Genomic DNA, 18,226 nt, shown 5'->3' with positions numbered 1-18,226 from the left:
TTGATGAGAACATTATTCTACATGCGGAAATGAGCATAACTAATATCTCTCGCACGTACACACACGGCACATCACATACCTTCCAAACAATGAAGCATGCATTGAGCAAAGCGGAGGGAAACGGAGCTTGAATTTTGATGCGGAGCTAATTTGTAGGTGTGTAGTGTTCTACATCAAAATACCCGTGACGGCTAACCACGACTGTTAACCACCATCACGTTACAACGCACTTAATCCATCCGAGATTATTGATTTAATGTAATCGTGCAAGATTATTTTGCAGCGCATTGAAGACAAGTTCAATAAACGTTACGTAAACATTTTTACAAGTAGAATGTTTTTATTTGATTAAGGTTTGAGTGAAAAAATTACAGGATCATCTCGGTCAAATGTTTTTATTATACAACTTAAATAACGAGGCACACCACAGAATTCTTGCAGCCAAACGGACAACGTTGCAATTTAATATCTACAAAGAAATTATTACCCCAGTTGATACAGCAGCCTCGTGTGACCATTTTACATTTTTTTAGCAAACCACAGCTCGGGTTTAGTGATTTTTTTGTACGTGGATTTTAGACTGTCGATAAGACTCGTCATGCCCCTAATGCCGCAATTGTGTCTAGAGCTGTTAAGGATAAGGGCTCATCCTCGAAGCTGTGCAGCCCGCATGAAATCGGAACTGGCAGAGCCTGAAGGCTGCCGAGTTGATAGCGCGTTTCACATTGTGCTGACCCGAGCCTAATGGGGGGGCTGCATCACTTCTGCAGGAACACCGATGATATATCTACAGAAGCTAAACGAGCATAAAAAAAAACCTTTGCTATTCAGCACAAAGTGGCCTTGCTTTGTGTTGATTTTTTATAATCGCCAGAGGTTGTTCTTTTCAACCGACAGCAGTCACTTGGAACGACATCGTCAACCGCCACGTGTGTGTGTGTAACAGCGAGTCTGCATGTGTGTGGGGGGCCGTAGCGCAGCGGTTGGCCGTGAGCGGGAGTTAGATTTCCGCTCACGGCCAACGCCCGCGACGATTATCTGAACCTCTCCGAGGTCGACTGAGCCTCAAATGAGGACCCGGTGCGGTGTGTAAACATTGCCATTAGGGAGACAAAGGTGGCTCGGGCTTGGCGTTGGCCAGCCACCCCCTCGTGTGCCGTGCCGGCCGTCATAGGTGCTCGCTAACAGCACTTGCCCCAACAGTCTGCTCAGCCTACACGGGGGATATTTGTGTCCGTGTCTGTGCGTAAGATCACACACGAGTGTGGAACATGAGCAATGGGGGGGGTCTCAAACACCCCCAAATTCTCCCAGAACCTACGCCACAAGTCTTAGCGTAGGCAATTTTTTTTATTGTGAAAGTCATTCTGAACTCGGGCCACAGACCCAGAGACCACGTGTGTCTGTGTAAATGTGCATGTGTGAGCATTTCAACGTGGCAAGAGGTTATTCATGCTAGTGTACTGTGCTATGAAATCAGCAACTCAAGTTGAACATCAGCCTTGGCAAACATCAGTGGCAAGTAGAATATGTTGCTGTCTTGGACCTCCGCTTAGGCCTACTCAACTTTAAAACTATGACATGTTGTGTGTAAACATCGGCAATGGGGAGACAAAGGCGGCCAGGCGTGGTCCTCGCTACACCGCCCTATTATGTGCTAGGCTGGTTAAAATAGGCGATTACCAACAGCAGTCGCACCAACAGTCCGTATGGCTCTTTGTGGGATCTGCATTCTCGTGTTGGAGGGGGGAAGGTGAAGATGCGTCCCGTGGCTGTTTCCAGGCGGGCACGGGAACGTGGTACTGCATGGGAGGCAGACGAAGTAGCAAGGCATCTTGGGCCGGGCTTACGTCGCGGACCCGTCCTCGCCACGGATCGCTTTGTACTTGTTCATCTCTTCGGGGAAGACGCGGCTGAGCTCGGCGATCAGCTGGCTCCGGAATTTCTGAAAAAGACACGCGGTGCAGGGCGACGCGCCGCCGTCAGCGAGTGCAGCTTTCGCTCACCGTACCACACCTCGCCGTCAGACTCTTAGGGGACAGCTGCCAATAGGGGGTCCCCCCCCGCCCATAGGCTAAGCACAGCACTCTAGACCAGGGGTCGTCAGCCTGCGGCTCCCCTGAGCCGCATGCGGTGGCTCTTTGGCTTCCTCCATTTGGCTCTTTGGTTGCCCCCTTGCGGGCAGCCAATTAAAAAAAAAGTGTAAATCCTAAAAATTATTTTACGTAAAGATGATTGATTAAATATGGCAGGGAATAGTTCACTATGGGGTGTCTTGGTGACAACAAAATCTACAGTCAAACTGTGTTGTTAAAGAATAACTAAGAGGGGGGAAAAACTAAATAGCTGCAGGTTATTCCATCACCTATTTTGTTTACTTAAGCCAGAATGTGTGATCTGCTGTATACCTACTGCTGTGTTTGTGTATGTATACAAGTGGCTCTGTGAGTGATGTGGCTCTCAAACTAGTTTGGTCAAAGACAAAAACAATTCAAGTATCTTCTTCTTCTTTCAAAGATTGCAGACCCCTGCTCGAGACATTGGTTACATAATGAGTGGAATATAAATGCAAGTTGTTGGTGTTCTTCCAGGAAACATTGCTATTTTAAGCATACGGCCAGGTAGGACTGTGAACACTAAATGTGAAAAGTGAAGAAAAGGTGAAATGGAGGTTGGGTGAAGTGGCAACGGTGGTGTTAGGGTCAGGGATAGGGCCATGTGACAAGGTCTGGTTTGCCAATGTGCTTCATCCCCCAAGCAGCCCAACTCCCTCCCTCTCCTATCACCAACTGTTCACCTTTGGTGTTTACAGCGCTGTGGGTACAGAGCTCAGCCACGAAGAGGTGGCTGAAAATTCATATACCAGAATCTGAAACTTTATTTAGACCGGAGGAATCCGATGAGCTATACAAATGGAGCAGGGGACAGCAAACCCACTGCATCAAATGTAAAATGAACAGGCTTTACCCTTTCCAGCAATAATAGAGGTGCTGTTAAGATGTTCAAACATGAAATATAGACTTATTGCAAGGAAGCAAGTCTGCATGAAGCACACATGCTTGTGGTAAAAACATACAAACGTGCTTTGACAATATCCGCATTGCCTTTGAAACTGATCCTACAGACATTTTTTTCATTCTATACTTTTACCATACAAGTTATATTAAAACTAGGAAATTTTAATCCCATTTTGCATTCAACATAGTTCCTGTTTGGGTTGATGTAGGGTAAGATAAACAAGGGGCGGGGGGGGGGAGTGTCGTATTATGTACCGTGAACCAAATCCTCGTTTTCCATTTTTGAGTGTGTGTAGCAAACTTGGTACCCAGAGAAAAGCTCCACATGAAGAGATTGCACTCACGATTCCATCCATCTTGAGTCAGACACCTAGTTGCTGCTCTTACTGCTTCCCATAGCGGCGACCACACAGCTCCGCACATGGGGCATCTCCCACGTCGGGTCCTCAACTTGACCCACGATCCCACCTCTACAAGCACCGGATTAACAGGGATGCATCTCGATCGTGCGAAATGTATTACAGAGTTAACGACACTCCTCCGTGGTGGAACAGTATCACCATAATCATCTGCAGCATTCATCATCGCCCAAGGTTTAGAGATTAGGGATTTGGGGAGCCTGGAGCCCACATCAAACGTTAACGTGTTAATGATTAGAGACAGGGCGAGTTTAACTCTTGCCCATACGCAGTATGCGTGGCAAGCACACACATATACGGTGGATAAGGGCAATAGCAATGATTTGCGTTAATCGACCTGAAGCCCAGCTTCCTCTGAGGGGGAGGCATGGTGAGGCCTCCAGGCAGTATTGTTTTTATATTATCCTGCTAGCCTCACCCATAATTGCTACAATCACGACGATTGTCCCTTTTAACTCCCATGGCTTTGTGAAACGAATTACTGGACTGTGATTAAGCAGAGGACAGTCAGTGTTTGGGCGGAGTGCAGATGAGAGCTGTGACATGAAATTACTGACAAAGGCGGACTCAAATCCATGGCCGACTGTGTGGTGGAAACAGAGAGGATTTTTTTAATCAATTTTTTTACCAGGTAAGGCCCACTCAGCTAAATAGCTCTGTCAGAAGCGACATGGCAAAAAAATGATGGCACCAACGAAGTGGCTTATCACGTGGAAAATAATAGCAGCCAAATACTCTTAAACGTATGTTTCTGAATGTGGAGGGAAAAACCGGAGGACCCGGAGAAAAAGCCACACGACCACAGGGAGATCATGCAAAATCCAAATATACAGGCATCAGTGTCAGGATAAAACCCACGACCTCCTGTATACCAGAAGAGGTAGTGAATATCTCGTCATCACGGTGACTCTCATCAGATTGTCCGCATGAACACCGCTGTGATCTGACCCATTCCAATGTCAAAGGCTACCATGGCGTCAGACACTTAGCACACTGATCCATTTTCCATACAGTTTGAACATTAAAAAAAAATTAGTCAGCTTGCCATCAAGTCCCACCCTCTGTCAGGAATATTTCCTTTCTTCGGTGCTGCTGAAGAGTCGACACTCAGCCTCTACGGTCTGCTCCCACAGACCCTGGGGTTTGACTCAAGAGCTCAATAAAATAATAAAGACGTGCATTCCACATCCATTATATTAACAGCAGGCGTGTAATAATGCATCGATTCATTGATGAAAACCGATTCTCATACTCGCGATATACGAGTTGAACCACGTGGCGAGAACAAGATTATATTCGATTTATGCAAATTGTATGCTAATGTCACACGTAGACAAATGGCATGGATAAAATTGTACAAGACAGAAAAAAATGTAATTCTGATTCACATCACGACCTTGAATCATGGAATTCAATCGCAGGGGAAGGGTGACTCATACGTCCATTATAATTAGCTGGGTGGAAGTCCACTGCAATATGTTATATATTTACTAAGATATACTAAGGTGGGTTCTAATACAGAACACTATGAGTACGAGTGATGACAGTGATTTCTACAAGAAACTTCTAAAGCACAACAAGACGTTACAAATACAGTATGATGCATTTGGTGAGGGTGACCCCCCCCCCCCCCATTGTGTGGAAAAGTCACAGCAACAAGACCCCAAAAATTACCAAATGTCAATCACTGCATCTTGTCAACCAAGTGAGATTCCAATCAGAGCCATAATCTCTTTTGAAAGGATATTCAGTGCAGAACATTAATAACGACGCTCATATATAATAGGGATGACAACGCTTCTTTGTAAAAAAGAAATGGGATATGTGTTAATTGATTAAATACTAGACATTGATTAGATTATGCAAGGTCATAATATCACCATGCCTTACAGCCGACAGTCCACCGAGACTTATCTCAATAAATTGTCACCTGTTTATATATAGTTAATTGCATGATTATTTAATCCCATGAGAGTTGGTGAAATGAGCTTCCCTTGTCTTGAGGACGCTGCACCAGTTGGCCGAGAAGCCAACACGAGCTATGCTGCTGATAGCTGACAAAACATACACCAGCCCCTGCCAGGGGAACGTACAAAGTTCCTCCACTGACTACAGACTGCGAATGAAGTTGACAATTACCCAGCACTTCAGAGACCCAGAAACAGTCGGGCATGATGGGGCAATCTTCAAGGTGGGTGGCAGCAGTAGCACAGCAAGGTATCTGTAGAGGCTGTGCACTACCATTATGACAACCGCCTGCTTACGCCACTTTCCCGAGCCAGGGGCAGGCATGGATAAACGCTGGTGGCAAGGGATGGGGCATTTTGCCTAAATTTAATCACGCGCACTCGTCAAGCGTGTCGCTCAACAGCGCATTCATCCTCCAGCCGTCCCAACCCTCGCACCGCGCTCATTCCGCCAAGCAGCCAGGCCTCCTCATCAACATTCAGGTAGTCATGCACGAGCGGTACAGCCTAACAACAGAGTTTAACAAACACGCTACACGTTTGGACGAGTCAACCTCTGACCAGGATTTGAAGTCACAATCTTTTGATCGCAGATCAAGCGCTCTTACACCAGCAACATCCATTTGGACCAAAGTAGAGTATTGGACTGCGTGAAATATAAACACACACGCAAATATATGCAAAAGACAAATCTCCCGATATAGCCATAGCAAACTTTTGAGGCAAGTGCTGTTAGCGAGAACATGTTAAGACCAGCACTATGCCCGGCTGCCATTGTCTCCTTAGTGGGGATGTTTACACACCGCACCAGGTAATCATGAGGCCGAGTCGACCTAGGGGAGGCCCAGGACCAGTTCAGATAATCGTTGCAGGTGTTAGTCATCAGCGGGAATCGAACGCGGGTCGCCGCGAAACTACCGCTCCCCGACTCATCTCTGTGGGCGGCCATGAGCAAACAGCAAACATTCTACATTCTCTGTAGGCCAATCACTATTTAATTCCCACAGAAGCACTGAATGACAGACTGAATCTAGCCCCGACCACGACTGAACCCACGACTGTTACGTAAATGCTATAACGCACCACTCAGCCAGAACCCTCTGATCACGCGGGATTAATAAGAACATTTATTTCAGGAAATGTTGCTCTGGATTCGACAAAGAAATGTTACATTGTTCCCCAATACCAAGGCACAAGTCATTTTTACGTGTTTCACTGGGCCAACACCTTTGCTTGCTGCATCAAGCTGTAGAAACCCAAAAAAACCACGAGGAATTATTTAATAGGTAATTCACTGGCTTGGAAGGAGCCAAACGCTAACTTGGAAACAATAAGGTTTGAGTGAAATTGCTTATGACCTTGCGAATAAATTACACGCGCCCACGTGCGCGCAGAGCACACAACATTGATTATTCCACGGGAGATTACGCCTTGCGGTGCCCCGTCTCTGCCGCTTTTCTATTCCAGCCCACGGAGGTGACCGACCATGGGCCTGAATTTGGTGCGAAATGCCCTATTTTCAGAAAGGGGAGAGTGCAATTAGAGAGGATGGTGCAGAAACCATCACACTGGCCGCAAATGAAAACAGCTTTCGCTTCGACTGCAAATAAATCCTCAGCATATCCGTCTCAATTGAGAAACAAGTCCCATGTGCTCATGCCTCCACCGGTGGAAGCCAGGTCGGTGGAAATGATTTGGCATTATTGCAGCAGGCGCCAGCTTCTCCACGGAATGACGAACATTTTACCCGCTAGAAGGTGGCGCTTATTTTACCAACCTCAAGAGGAGAGATGATATAGTCCGTACTCGACCACAAGCCAAGAATTGAACCGTCGAACCTTCCGATTGGGAGTCGATCGCTGACCAGAGCCACGCGGTCGATCATTATCACTACCTGGGGATTAAACATTTTGGAGTTTGGTGGCTTAACAAATCGACGTGAGCATCAATGCCATGAGTCACTCTTCAACCTTGGGGGTTATTTTACATTTTTGACAAATAGGGGTCAAACGTTTTATTTCCACGCTTGGGTTTCAAGACACGAGTCATACACAGTTCCATTATTTATTATCAGGCTTTCATCACCGAACCACACAATTGATTGCAATGTGGACATTAAACACCCATTTAACATCATTCTCAACAGTAGGCCATTATGTGTGCGTCATAACACAAATCCCCAATAGGAAAAATGACACACACCAACATGAATATGTAAAAAAAATCATACAAAGCTAGTGAACCTTGCAAAAAAAATGGAAATGATGAAATAAAGGTTAAAGTATCAAGGGAGCATTGGGTGGCGCTCATTCTCATTGGTGGAACCTGAGCTAGTGGTAAAAATTCCACATTAATTTGGCAGGGGGGGGCGAGTCTTTGAAAAGCACAACTACTGTTGACTTCCCACTAATTGGTACTAATTTTTCGTGACCCTAGAAAGGATGACCCTGCTGGGCCACACGAGGTAGGAGAGACAGATGAACGAAAGCAGATTTGTGAGAGTGGAAGGAGAGGAGGGTCAACGTGTCGGCCTGCAGCGGGGGCAGCTGCACGCAGCCCGAATGAGTGCCAGCCAAGCGTGGGATTGGCGCCCGCTAGAGAGTGGATGCAATATTAAGGAGCAAAATGAGGACGTGAGGATCTGTCGATTCATTGATTAAGATCGATCGTGATGCTCACAATGCGCGTAGGAAAGATTAACGATTTTTGCTAATTATACGCAAAGTACACGATGTTATATCTAAGCCAAGGACATAGCCAAAACTGTGCAAACAAAAGGGAAAAATGGAATCAATACAAATTAGACAAACTATTTGGTACTTGAATCTAATTGTGACCAAAAAATTCATCAAAACGCTAGGGGGGGGGGGGGGTCTGAATCATACCATGCCTATAACAGTTTCTGAGAATGACTGACACTCATGTGAGCAGAGACAAAGCAGTGCTAGATAGACATTGAGAAAGCGGATGTAGCAAATAAAGTGGTTGGTGACCCAGTGAAATCCTGGATTAAATTACCGCATCAACCTCAGTCTTCAAGATCTTCCTTGATCTCAACTCCACTACCTCTCGCCTCTCATCACTTTCCATCTCCCCTCCCTGTTGCCTTCGCTCCAGCAAAAAACACCTTCTCTGGAGACCTCCATTCAACCTCTGCTTGGTGGAAATTGCTCCTCCTCCTCTGCTGCGTCTGTGGTCCTAAACCTCCCTCTGGCTATCCGAACGATTCACTCTTTCTACTCAATTAAATCCAAGCGGGTGACTTTCCTCTTCTCCCAAGTCTGTAAATGATCATTTCGTCGTTCTGTACAATAAGGCCCCTCTCTGCCTGTAGTATTCGACCCTTGCCTCACGCTCCCATCAAAATTTCCCTTTAAAGATTCCTCTTACCCAAGATATAAATATGCACAGCTACTGATTTCTTCTAACAGGGATTCATCACGTTCAGATGCTAAATAAATGAAAAATGGCATCAGTGCAGTCGAGACAGCCCAGATTAGCCGAGACAATCCAGATTATAATAATACTATATGCCGCCTGTTTACTCAGAGCCGAAGTTAAAGATCCCTGTGACATCATTCGCAAGAGAAGGACATTGTGTATGGGCGTCAAGATTCCAAAAATGTTATAATTACCCGCAAATTATTCAAACGGGATGATACACGGAGGAAAATCATCACCTGCTACTGGCAGACTTAATTCCATAGGACATTCTTGCAAACGAGACCATCCTGGTCTCTTGAGTTCTCACCTGGTTCAGTAAAATAAACTGTACTTGAGCTAACAGGTACTTGGTTCGCTCCGTACAGTCAAGGCATTTCACCAAGTCTGTATGTATGTTGAACTTCTTTCGCACCGTGAGTAGCCAACCGTGCTAATCGTCTGTGCGACCAGTATGACCGGGGCGGTCAGAGAGGTCAGCGTGGTCTGGTGCGTTGTGTTGGTTTCGCACAATATGTCTTTCGGTTCCTTCAGTTCCTCTTACCTGGCATTCTTTTTAATTCCCATACTCCTCCTCTCTCACCTTTACCCCTTTTTGAGAGACTTTTTGTTTGGGTTGTTTGGCTGTCCCCCAACATAAATGTCATGTTTTTGTAGGAGACATAGTGGTCTCAATAGATTTTAACTGGTTATATAAAGCTCGCCAAACACGTGCGATATTCTCCCTTAGAGGAATGTTTTAGCCCTGCTGCGTGCCCTGACCTTCATGGCGTCGATCTTGCCCTTGACCTGCTCATTCTTCGCGAGTGCACGCTCCAGGCATTCTTTGGTGTAGAGCTGGGGGTTCTTCCCCTGGTCGATGTATCTGTGGCAAAGGTCAAAGAAATTCTGCTCCAGCGCCCGCCAACGCAGTGCGACTCATGTTCGCGTCAAAAGTAAAAACGTGTACCTGCTCAATAGAGCAAAGGGGCGGGAGCGCTCATCTCCATTGGGAGCCCCGATTCAGTTGTGCAAATTCCACATTCCCATGGCAGGTACATTTTTCAATAGGATGACCAATGCTAACCTTCCGCAAAGACGAATTTATTTAATCGATTCTCAAATGATTGTACAGATCCTGGTGACACTAGCTGTTACGGCACTAAATGCAATATAGATTTCAATTTCAATATATTTTTTCGAAGTTTCTCTTTAACGGAGTTACGTTTTTTCATTATAATATCAATGTTCGCTCGAACGAAAGGCTTATTTTAATTATTAAAAGAGTCTGCCTGCTCAAGCAAGAGTAGTAAAGCGTTCATCTTTCATTAGCAGCCTTGAGCCACCAGTGTAAATTCCATAAACCCATGACATGGACTGGTCTATCCATAGGAAGACCACTATTGACAGCCCACAAAGTGGGATCAAAATGATAAACCACAGGATGATTGATTGCCGACTCAACCTCCAATAAGGAGTTAAAATTGCAATATTCAGATTTTCTTTCGCCAAGTGATAGATTATCAACTCAATCTGTTCAAACTAAACTTGATCGAGACGGTAGAGATCATCGCTTCAAGGTAAGCTGCGCTACTGGGCATTTTACACATTTAACCAACATGAATTGAGCATCAGACTTAAACTCTGTAATAACACGAGCATCAATTTGCTCCACATTGTGTTTGGACGGCAGAAATAACCGACGCATGCTTAGCCAAGGAGTGGTCATGTGATTCTCAGGTTCTGCGGGGGGAGGGGTGGTAAGGTTCACTGCTGAACGATAGGATGCTGATTATGATTTACTTTTGGAACAAAAACACTATGTTTTAAATTAAGTATGTTGTGCATTTTTTAACAGTAGTTCCAAGTGAGAGTGCAGATACAATATAACTCTCTAATTCAGACATGCTCTGTGAGTTGTCTTTAAAACAAGTACTGACAGCATTTATCAATATGACTCATGGCTTTCAAGGTAACATGGCATTTTACGCCCCGAAAATACATTTTACTCCCAGTGTCAAAACTGGACGTGATATTACTCAAAACTCTGTGTGTAGCGCCGGCAGATTACGGCGAGTGTGGGCAGACGCAATGCAATTTCCGTGCGAGTGCATCACGAGCGGCGAGGAGAACCAACGTACTCAAAGACTTCCAACGGTACGTGCACATCGTGAAGAGACTGCCGGCATTTCTCAATCTCTTGCAGCCCGCCGATCATTGTGTTCCTGCAGATGAAAAAAAAAAACACCCACCAGGTGCATTCCAATTTCAATTGGCAGCCCCAGGTCCTGGAGCCACAGGCACGGCGTCCCTCCCGCTCAAACGGGCAAGCGGTGAGCACAAGTCTACATTGGGAGTCCCTGAAGGCAGTGACGGGAATTCCACATTTCTATAATGGGGACCTGTCTATCCACAGGGCAAACGCTTTTGTCGAGTGCCCAAATACCGTGGTTCTCTCGTTTTATTAACTGCGGACGTATTCTGGGCTGATACACTCCCAAAACAAGATTTTAACTTGAAACCTCTCGCTGATTTAATACATTTAAACTAAGCTATGAATAAACCATCGTACAGACAAACACAACGATGTCTTTATTTGTTTGCATTCGCGCCCAAAAAGTGAACAAAAATTTTTTTCATCTTTATCGGAGTAAGCGATTCAAATTCAGGAGCCCAGCAATACTGTCTGTGTCCGACATTAAACCCACAAAGCCACAACATTACTGACCAGGTGGTGCTGTGGTAACAGCAAATGGAAAACAGTCTGAAGGTTCCACGTTCAAACGTTGGCCAGTGGTTGACTCACAAAACCACCACCACCATTTACATTTTTCCTTGGGGGGGGAGGGGATCACTGACTCATGCAGCCAGCTATGACTACAGGGTTTGGTGGTACATGTTGTTAATGTCGTTTATTGTGAAATTCGGTCACAGTTCTTATGATCACTGTTACATTGCTTATGGCATTATTTTGGTGATTTCGAAAACGTTTTTTGGTTTGGCCATGTTTGTTTGTTGTAGTACGGTGTTAGAATGATGGCTTTAATCGAAGTTGTCTTGTGGTTGTTGTTGTTTGACTTGCATCCCACTGGGATTTTTGCACAGCGTTGGTGTACGGTGCTTTTTTCTGTAAGACTTTGCAGTTTTTTCCTGGATTTTTATGTTTGCGCATAGTCACTTTAATATGTTTTTCTTGTTCATGTTTTTGTTTGTTGCAGTTGCACCCGATTCAAGAGCCGAATGGCTCACATGGCTATACCTAATAAATGAAAACTGAAACTGAACAAAAAATTACGCAAACTTTGTGGCAATTCAAGGGTGGCTTTCTTATGTTACGGCTTACAGCCATCCATGGGAATGTGTAATTTCCACTCATGACCTCGCTCAAGGCCACAAACAACAATCAACAACAGTCCCACACTCATTTAAACAGGTCTCTTAACGTCAACTAGCCGCATCCAAAATTAAACCAAATTTTTCTTCTGCATCTTGAACATTTAAAAGGCTTCCATTTGCATCCACATCTATCCCACGTCAGGTTGGCTAATGGATTTATTGTTCATGAAGCCGGGACTATCAATCACTCAATTAACTGCATCAGATGCACTTGACATCAGCAGCAGGCCAAGTACACTTCCAACTACTTCGGACTGGAGAATTATTTCACTACACATACAAGTTACATTTGCATCAGACTGTGCAAACGATCTGCATGAAAAGCTGTTAAGGGTATCGGAAAGCGCTTTTAGACAATCCCACCGAGCATGCCACACTTTGTGGGTGACGTACAAAGCAAAGCATCTGCATGGGCAATTAATAGCAACAAACCCTGGAACAGCACAGAAATATAATTACAGTAAACAGAAATCTGACCTTGAATTTAATACATAGGCTTTCATCGTAGCAAACTGCTAAATGTTGTGAATTGCTCTCCAACATAACGGCGAGCTGAAGCAATAAAAACTGGCACATTTGTTCACGTGACAACGGTATTTATTTGGCTGTGTCAGGTGGAGGAGGGTATATGGCACAGTGGCATTTTACTCATGCAACCATTAAGCATCATCAAGAGCTCTCACATCAGCAAACTGTACACAAGCTAGGAGAAATATCAATCCTTATACAGTCAAACTTCTTCATTCGCGAATTTTTTTCTTTAGCAAAACGCGATTATTCGCGAATTTACATTTGTATTCCAGTTTCAATTTCGCGCCGTTCTCCCTCCACTATTCGCAATGCGACTGCTACGACTGCTCACAATTCGGCGACATCGCATCGTGGGCGAGAGGTCCTGGCCTCGCACAGTACACCAGTGGGTTGGTGACCTTGGGGCTGCCATCGAAAATGCTGAAACCGTTGCTCTTCAAGTGCCTTTTGTGCCACTTTTCGCCTTATTTGTGGTGGGTTTTTTTTCCCATTGTGGGGGTCTAAGCGTCAGGAATTGAGAGCAAAAGTAAAAAAGGCAGAAACAAAAGGTAATGAGTTTAGCTAAAAAAAGTAGAGTTGTTGGATATACTTGCTATCGTGGTGATAGTGCGTCTGCCATTACATGGTAAACGAGTCAACAGTCAGCTGACAGTCAGCTACGTAAAGAAAAACAAGAAGGCAATCAGGGAAAGTGTAGCAACAAGTGCACTGATGACCACACAAGTAGCATCATCACAGCCCCATTATCATCATCACATCGAAGGTAAACAAAGCGTTCAAATTTAGAGTAAAATGTATTGACGTGTTTGTATTGTGTGTTGTCTGTTGTATTATTGTACAATTTAATTCAGCATATGGATGTTGTTTATGTGTACAATACAGGATTAATGTTACGAAACGTTTTCATTATATCCCATAAGTTCAGTCGGACAAAGGAAACCTAAATCGCCTTTTCCCCATATGAACATCGGATCAACATTCATGATTTCATTAACAGAGATTACCCTGTTTAGAAATTGGCCCACCGACAATGGAAGGTAGAATTTCCATCGCCGACTGCTAATGTAGATCAGCATCTCCCAGTGCTCTTTTTAGCAGGGTTCACATTTTTTACTTAAAAACATTTCACCAATTGAATTGACTTTGAAATGTGTTTAACACAAGTACTGTGTGCTCCCTGTAAATCCTGTCATCATCATTTTTTTAAATCACCGTTACTAAGTAAAGGCCATAAGGCCCGTAAATTAGGAAATGGGGAACAAGGGAAGCTAGCGTAAAGATTGGAAGTGCAATGTAACAAATGTCTTGAATTGAGTTAAATTTAAATTAGAATATTAAATTTCGATTTAAAGCTTTCGTGACTGCAGGGATTCATCTTCTTGGTTCTTTCGGTAAAGTCACGTAGAAGAGAAATAATAAAAATAAAACATAATAAAATACAATTCTCACGACGTTTCGGCCACAACGCAAGCAGCCGTCCTCAGGTGAAGAACAGGGCTGTCGGAAAGACAGCATCCGAATGAACACCACGAAGCTTGGCAGCGTATATTTAAGCTGGGTTAGAGGAGGAGAACGCCTTGACAAAGGAATTTACATAGAGGAATTTAGCATATTTATGGAAAGGAAGATATGGGATTAGTCACTACTTGTGGAATGTGTAGGTGGTGGGGGGGTCTCAAAGTCATATTATGCTCGTGTATTATGTAGGATTAGCAGTCATAAAGGGAGGAAGTAGGATTAGCAGTAATAAAGGGAGGGAAATTTTAATAGTAAAGAGCTGCAGCAACCAAACCATAAGAATAGGTTTTGTCCTTTCGAGCAATAACACAGGAGGTCCAAAATAAAAAATAATTGGGTTCGATCGCGTAAGTATGAATGTGTCGTAACCCGCCTCCACCCGACACAGCCAACCAGTAAGAATTGTTACGTAAACAAAACATCCCAATAAGTTACTACTTCAGCCCACCAGTGTGTTGGAGAGTAAATCCAAAACAAAAACTTTATTATGAATAATACTGATCGCGAAAGCCCACGGGTCAAACACAAGAGGTGTTAAGATATTGAAATACCGAATAGATACCTTTTGCAAGGCATCAAGTTTGCATTAAGCACACACACTTGTGGCAAAACATGCAAACAATCATCTTCTGATAATGCATGGTCATTGTCTTGGTTCTTTCGGTAAAGTCACGTAGAAGGGAAATAATAAAATAATAAAAATAAAACACTTAAATTGTCATTAAGTTTCGCTTTCACCACAAGCAATCATCATCATGTGTGAAAACGACAGCAAGACATTTAGAAAAAAGGTGGCGGTTTTTAAAAATTTCTTGCTGTGGGTTTCACACCTGATGATGATTGCTTTGTGTTGCAATCGAAACGTCATGACAATTTAATTGTTTTATTTTTATTATTTTATTACTTCCCTTCTACGTGACTTTACCGAAAGAACCAAGAAGATGAATCCCTGCAGTCACGAAAGCTTTAAATCGAAATACATGCATTGTCTTTGAAACTGATTGGCCTACACCAGACAGCCCTCTTTATGGCATTGTCTCTCCAATGTCAGCACCAGAGAACGCCAAGAGATAGAACAGTACAAAGGCAATGCACGCATCAAAGCATCAAACCTCGGTTTAACAATGGTGAAATAGGCTACATAGCTGAGAGACTGGAGGAAAGGAGTTCCAGACAATTTGTAGGCACGATCTTACAGCCCATGCCTTCACAGTCTAGAAGTCTAGTTACAGACATTTGTAGGCATCACTCATGACTTGACTGCCAACCATTGAACTCGTCACATTGGAACACTCTCTCACCAAGTGTCAAAACGGAGCTTACACCAAGCACATTAAAGCTCTGCGACTTAGCACCATGGCCCGAGTAGTACAACTCTCAGCCAAATTCAATAATGCCTGCAATACTATTCCTACAATTACACAGCTGTAAACAAAAGAGAGTTATATTGGATTGAACGTGGTGACGACGACGACGACGTTTGGCCATTTGCCTCACAATCATCACACTGCAAGGGTTATAAAACTCGAAGCCAGAGCGCAGCTCAGCCAGGCCATGAACACAATGTGGTTCCCGCAATTTCCTTGCGAGGAAAAACACTTAAAAGGTTGACGCTTACAAGAGGTTCCTAGTAAAGGCGTACCAACACTCATTGCCCCTACTGCTGCATGACGCACGACATTAATGACGCTCATTGATGTGGCCGGCTATCAAGTTCAATAGCCCGGTATGTAAAATGGTCCCCCTTCTCCAAGCCACCAGGCTATCATGCAGATCGTCAGACAGTCAAATATTTCGCACTGACGCAAGCACGCCAACTGCCACCCCCCCGCCGCAAGAGAATTAACAATCTGCCATGCAGCGGGTCTGTCAATAGAAAGTGCATTAGCACCACACAATATTGGCAGCAGCTGCTACTGTGCGAGCAACCTGCGGTAAAAAAACTAATTATTGCTGGCAGATCCGACGACAAGCGCGTGTTGACAATGCTCGTACGCACGCTCGTTAAAACATTTCCTGCAAAAACACCACCACAGACATGAAACAACATTGCCTTCTGAAGAGCAAGATTGTATTCTCAGGGCCTTGCTGAACTATACACGGTTGGGGGGAGGTCGGCTCCCAACTGGAAGGTAGCAAGTCCAAATTTCCGACCAATGGAATATGGAACTTCTTCGACCAGTTGAGGGCTATCAAAAGATGAAAATTTCCCAAGCTCAGGAGCAGGGAGATACTAACATAACGTTTCACCTTGTCCAAAATATGCATGCACGTTATATTCTGCTATAGAGATGAAGAGTTTATCTTTGAATGGGATTTGAAATGGAGACCACCAGACATGACGTGAGTTGGAAAGTGCCGTGCCATCCGGCCAGTGTCTTATCACCGGATTGAATTACTAGAGCAGATTTTTTTTCTTTCTTATTGTGCAGCGTCTACATGCACCCTTCCACTGCGATGACATTAATTTGTCTCAACCACCAAAATAACACATGGCGTTTTGGAACTGATGTGCGTCATTGAGATAAGTGTGCACAACTGCCTTTGCAAAGAAGGGAAAGAGACACGGGGTAATGTTGCGACATGCGGACAAGGATAACGCCCCTAGGTGCGCGATAACGTCGATGAACGGTGAAAATTCCTCCCGGCTTTTGCCAGCGTCGTCGAGAGATATAGACACGAAATATCACGTGACGTGTGCAGGAGCTGTCAGCTGCTACCTCCTTGAGCAGCATTTCTAAAAGAGTCAGGATTACATTGAAGCGTTCTGAGCAAATTACTGATTGCAGTGTATGTTTTCCACCAACAGAGGAAATAATCAACACGCATGGCTGTCATCAAAGTCAACGTTTGTTTTGTTTTAATCAGGGGGTGGCAGCCCATTCACGTTCATATCCTCTTCTGTAAGGGGTTATGGATAAATGTAGTGGGTCAATCCATAAAATGACATCAGATTTCTATGACATTTGAACTAATTTCATACTAAGTATATGTCGAACTCCTTTTGCACCGTACGTAGAAAACCGTGCTAATCAGAGGTGTGGGGGAGGCCAAATGTTTCTTAAATCCCCTGACAGTCTACTGAGGAATAAATAAAGACACAAGCAAAGCTGTTATCTCTTACAAATACCAAAGTGCCTCCCTACTTAAATGTGGATATTCCACATTTACATGGATAGGCGAGTCTCTCTAAAAGATGGCCAATTTTGCTTTTACGTAAAGTGGTACGGCAATTTGAAAAAGCAAATAACTATTTCGGAAAGAGGGTGTATTTATATGAATGAAATTCAAGTTTGCCGCAGAGAAGCGAGTTGATTGCTCAGCGGGATATGAAAACTCCTTCGATTGCGAGAAAAAGTTCCAACCACGGCGCCACAGAGCTCGATATAGAGGAAGATACAGTGAGGAAAAAAAGTATTTGATCCCCTGCTGATTTTGTACGTTTGCCCACTGACAAAAAAATGATCAGTCTATAATTTTAATGGTAGGTTTATTTGAACAAAGAGACAGAATAACAACAACAAAATCCAGAAAAACGCATGTCAAAAATGTTATGAATTGATTTGCATTTTAATGAGGGAAATAAGTATTTTACCCCCTCTCAATCAGAAAGATTTCTGGCTCCCAGGTGTCTTTTATACAGGTAATGAGCTGAGATTAGGAGCATACTCTTAAAGGGAGTGCTCCTAATCTCAGCTTGTTACCGGTATAAATGACACCTGTTCACAGAAGCAATCAATCAATCAGATTCCAAACTCTCCACCATGGCCAAGACCAAAGAGCTCTCCAATGGTGTCAGGGACAAGATTGTAGACCTCCACAAGGCTGGAATGGGCTACAAGACTATCGCCAAGCAGCTTGGTGAGAAGGTGACAACAGTTGGTGCGATTATTCGCAAATGGAAGAAATACAAAAGAACTGTCAATATCCCTCGGCCTGGGGCTCCATGCAAGATCTC

General features: G+C 44.1%; 1 protein-coding gene across 2 annotated transcripts in view; it reads right to left on the bottom strand.

The window, feature by feature from the left end:
• Positions 1-320: 320 nt before the first annotated feature.
• Positions 321-18,226, bottom strand: part of MED10 (mediator complex subunit 10) — a 49,345-nt gene continuing 31,439 nt past the window's right edge. For both annotated transcript variants that reach the window (XM_078602098.1, XM_078602097.1), the window contains exons 2-4: positions 10,965-11,048; positions 9,607-9,709; positions 321-1,945 (exon numbers count right to left, since the gene is read on the bottom strand). In XM_078602098.1, coding sequence (XP_078458224.1) covers positions 1,847-1,945; positions 9,607-9,709; positions 10,965-11,048 — 286 coding nt within the window. In that variant the 3' untranslated portion in view covers positions 321-1,846. The remainder of the gene's footprint in view (positions 1,946-9,606; positions 9,710-10,964; positions 11,049-18,226) is intronic.

Source organism: Lampetra planeri, chromosome 17, assembly GCF_965212315.1.
Source record: "Lampetra planeri chromosome 17, kcLamPlan1.2.h2, whole genome shotgun sequence".
NCBI classification, from domain to species: Eukaryota; Metazoa; Chordata; class Hyperoartia; order Petromyzontiformes; family Petromyzontidae; genus Lampetra; species Lampetra planeri.
Note: the sequence above shows the minus strand (reverse complement) of the source record. Positions and strands in the feature narration are given on the sequence as shown.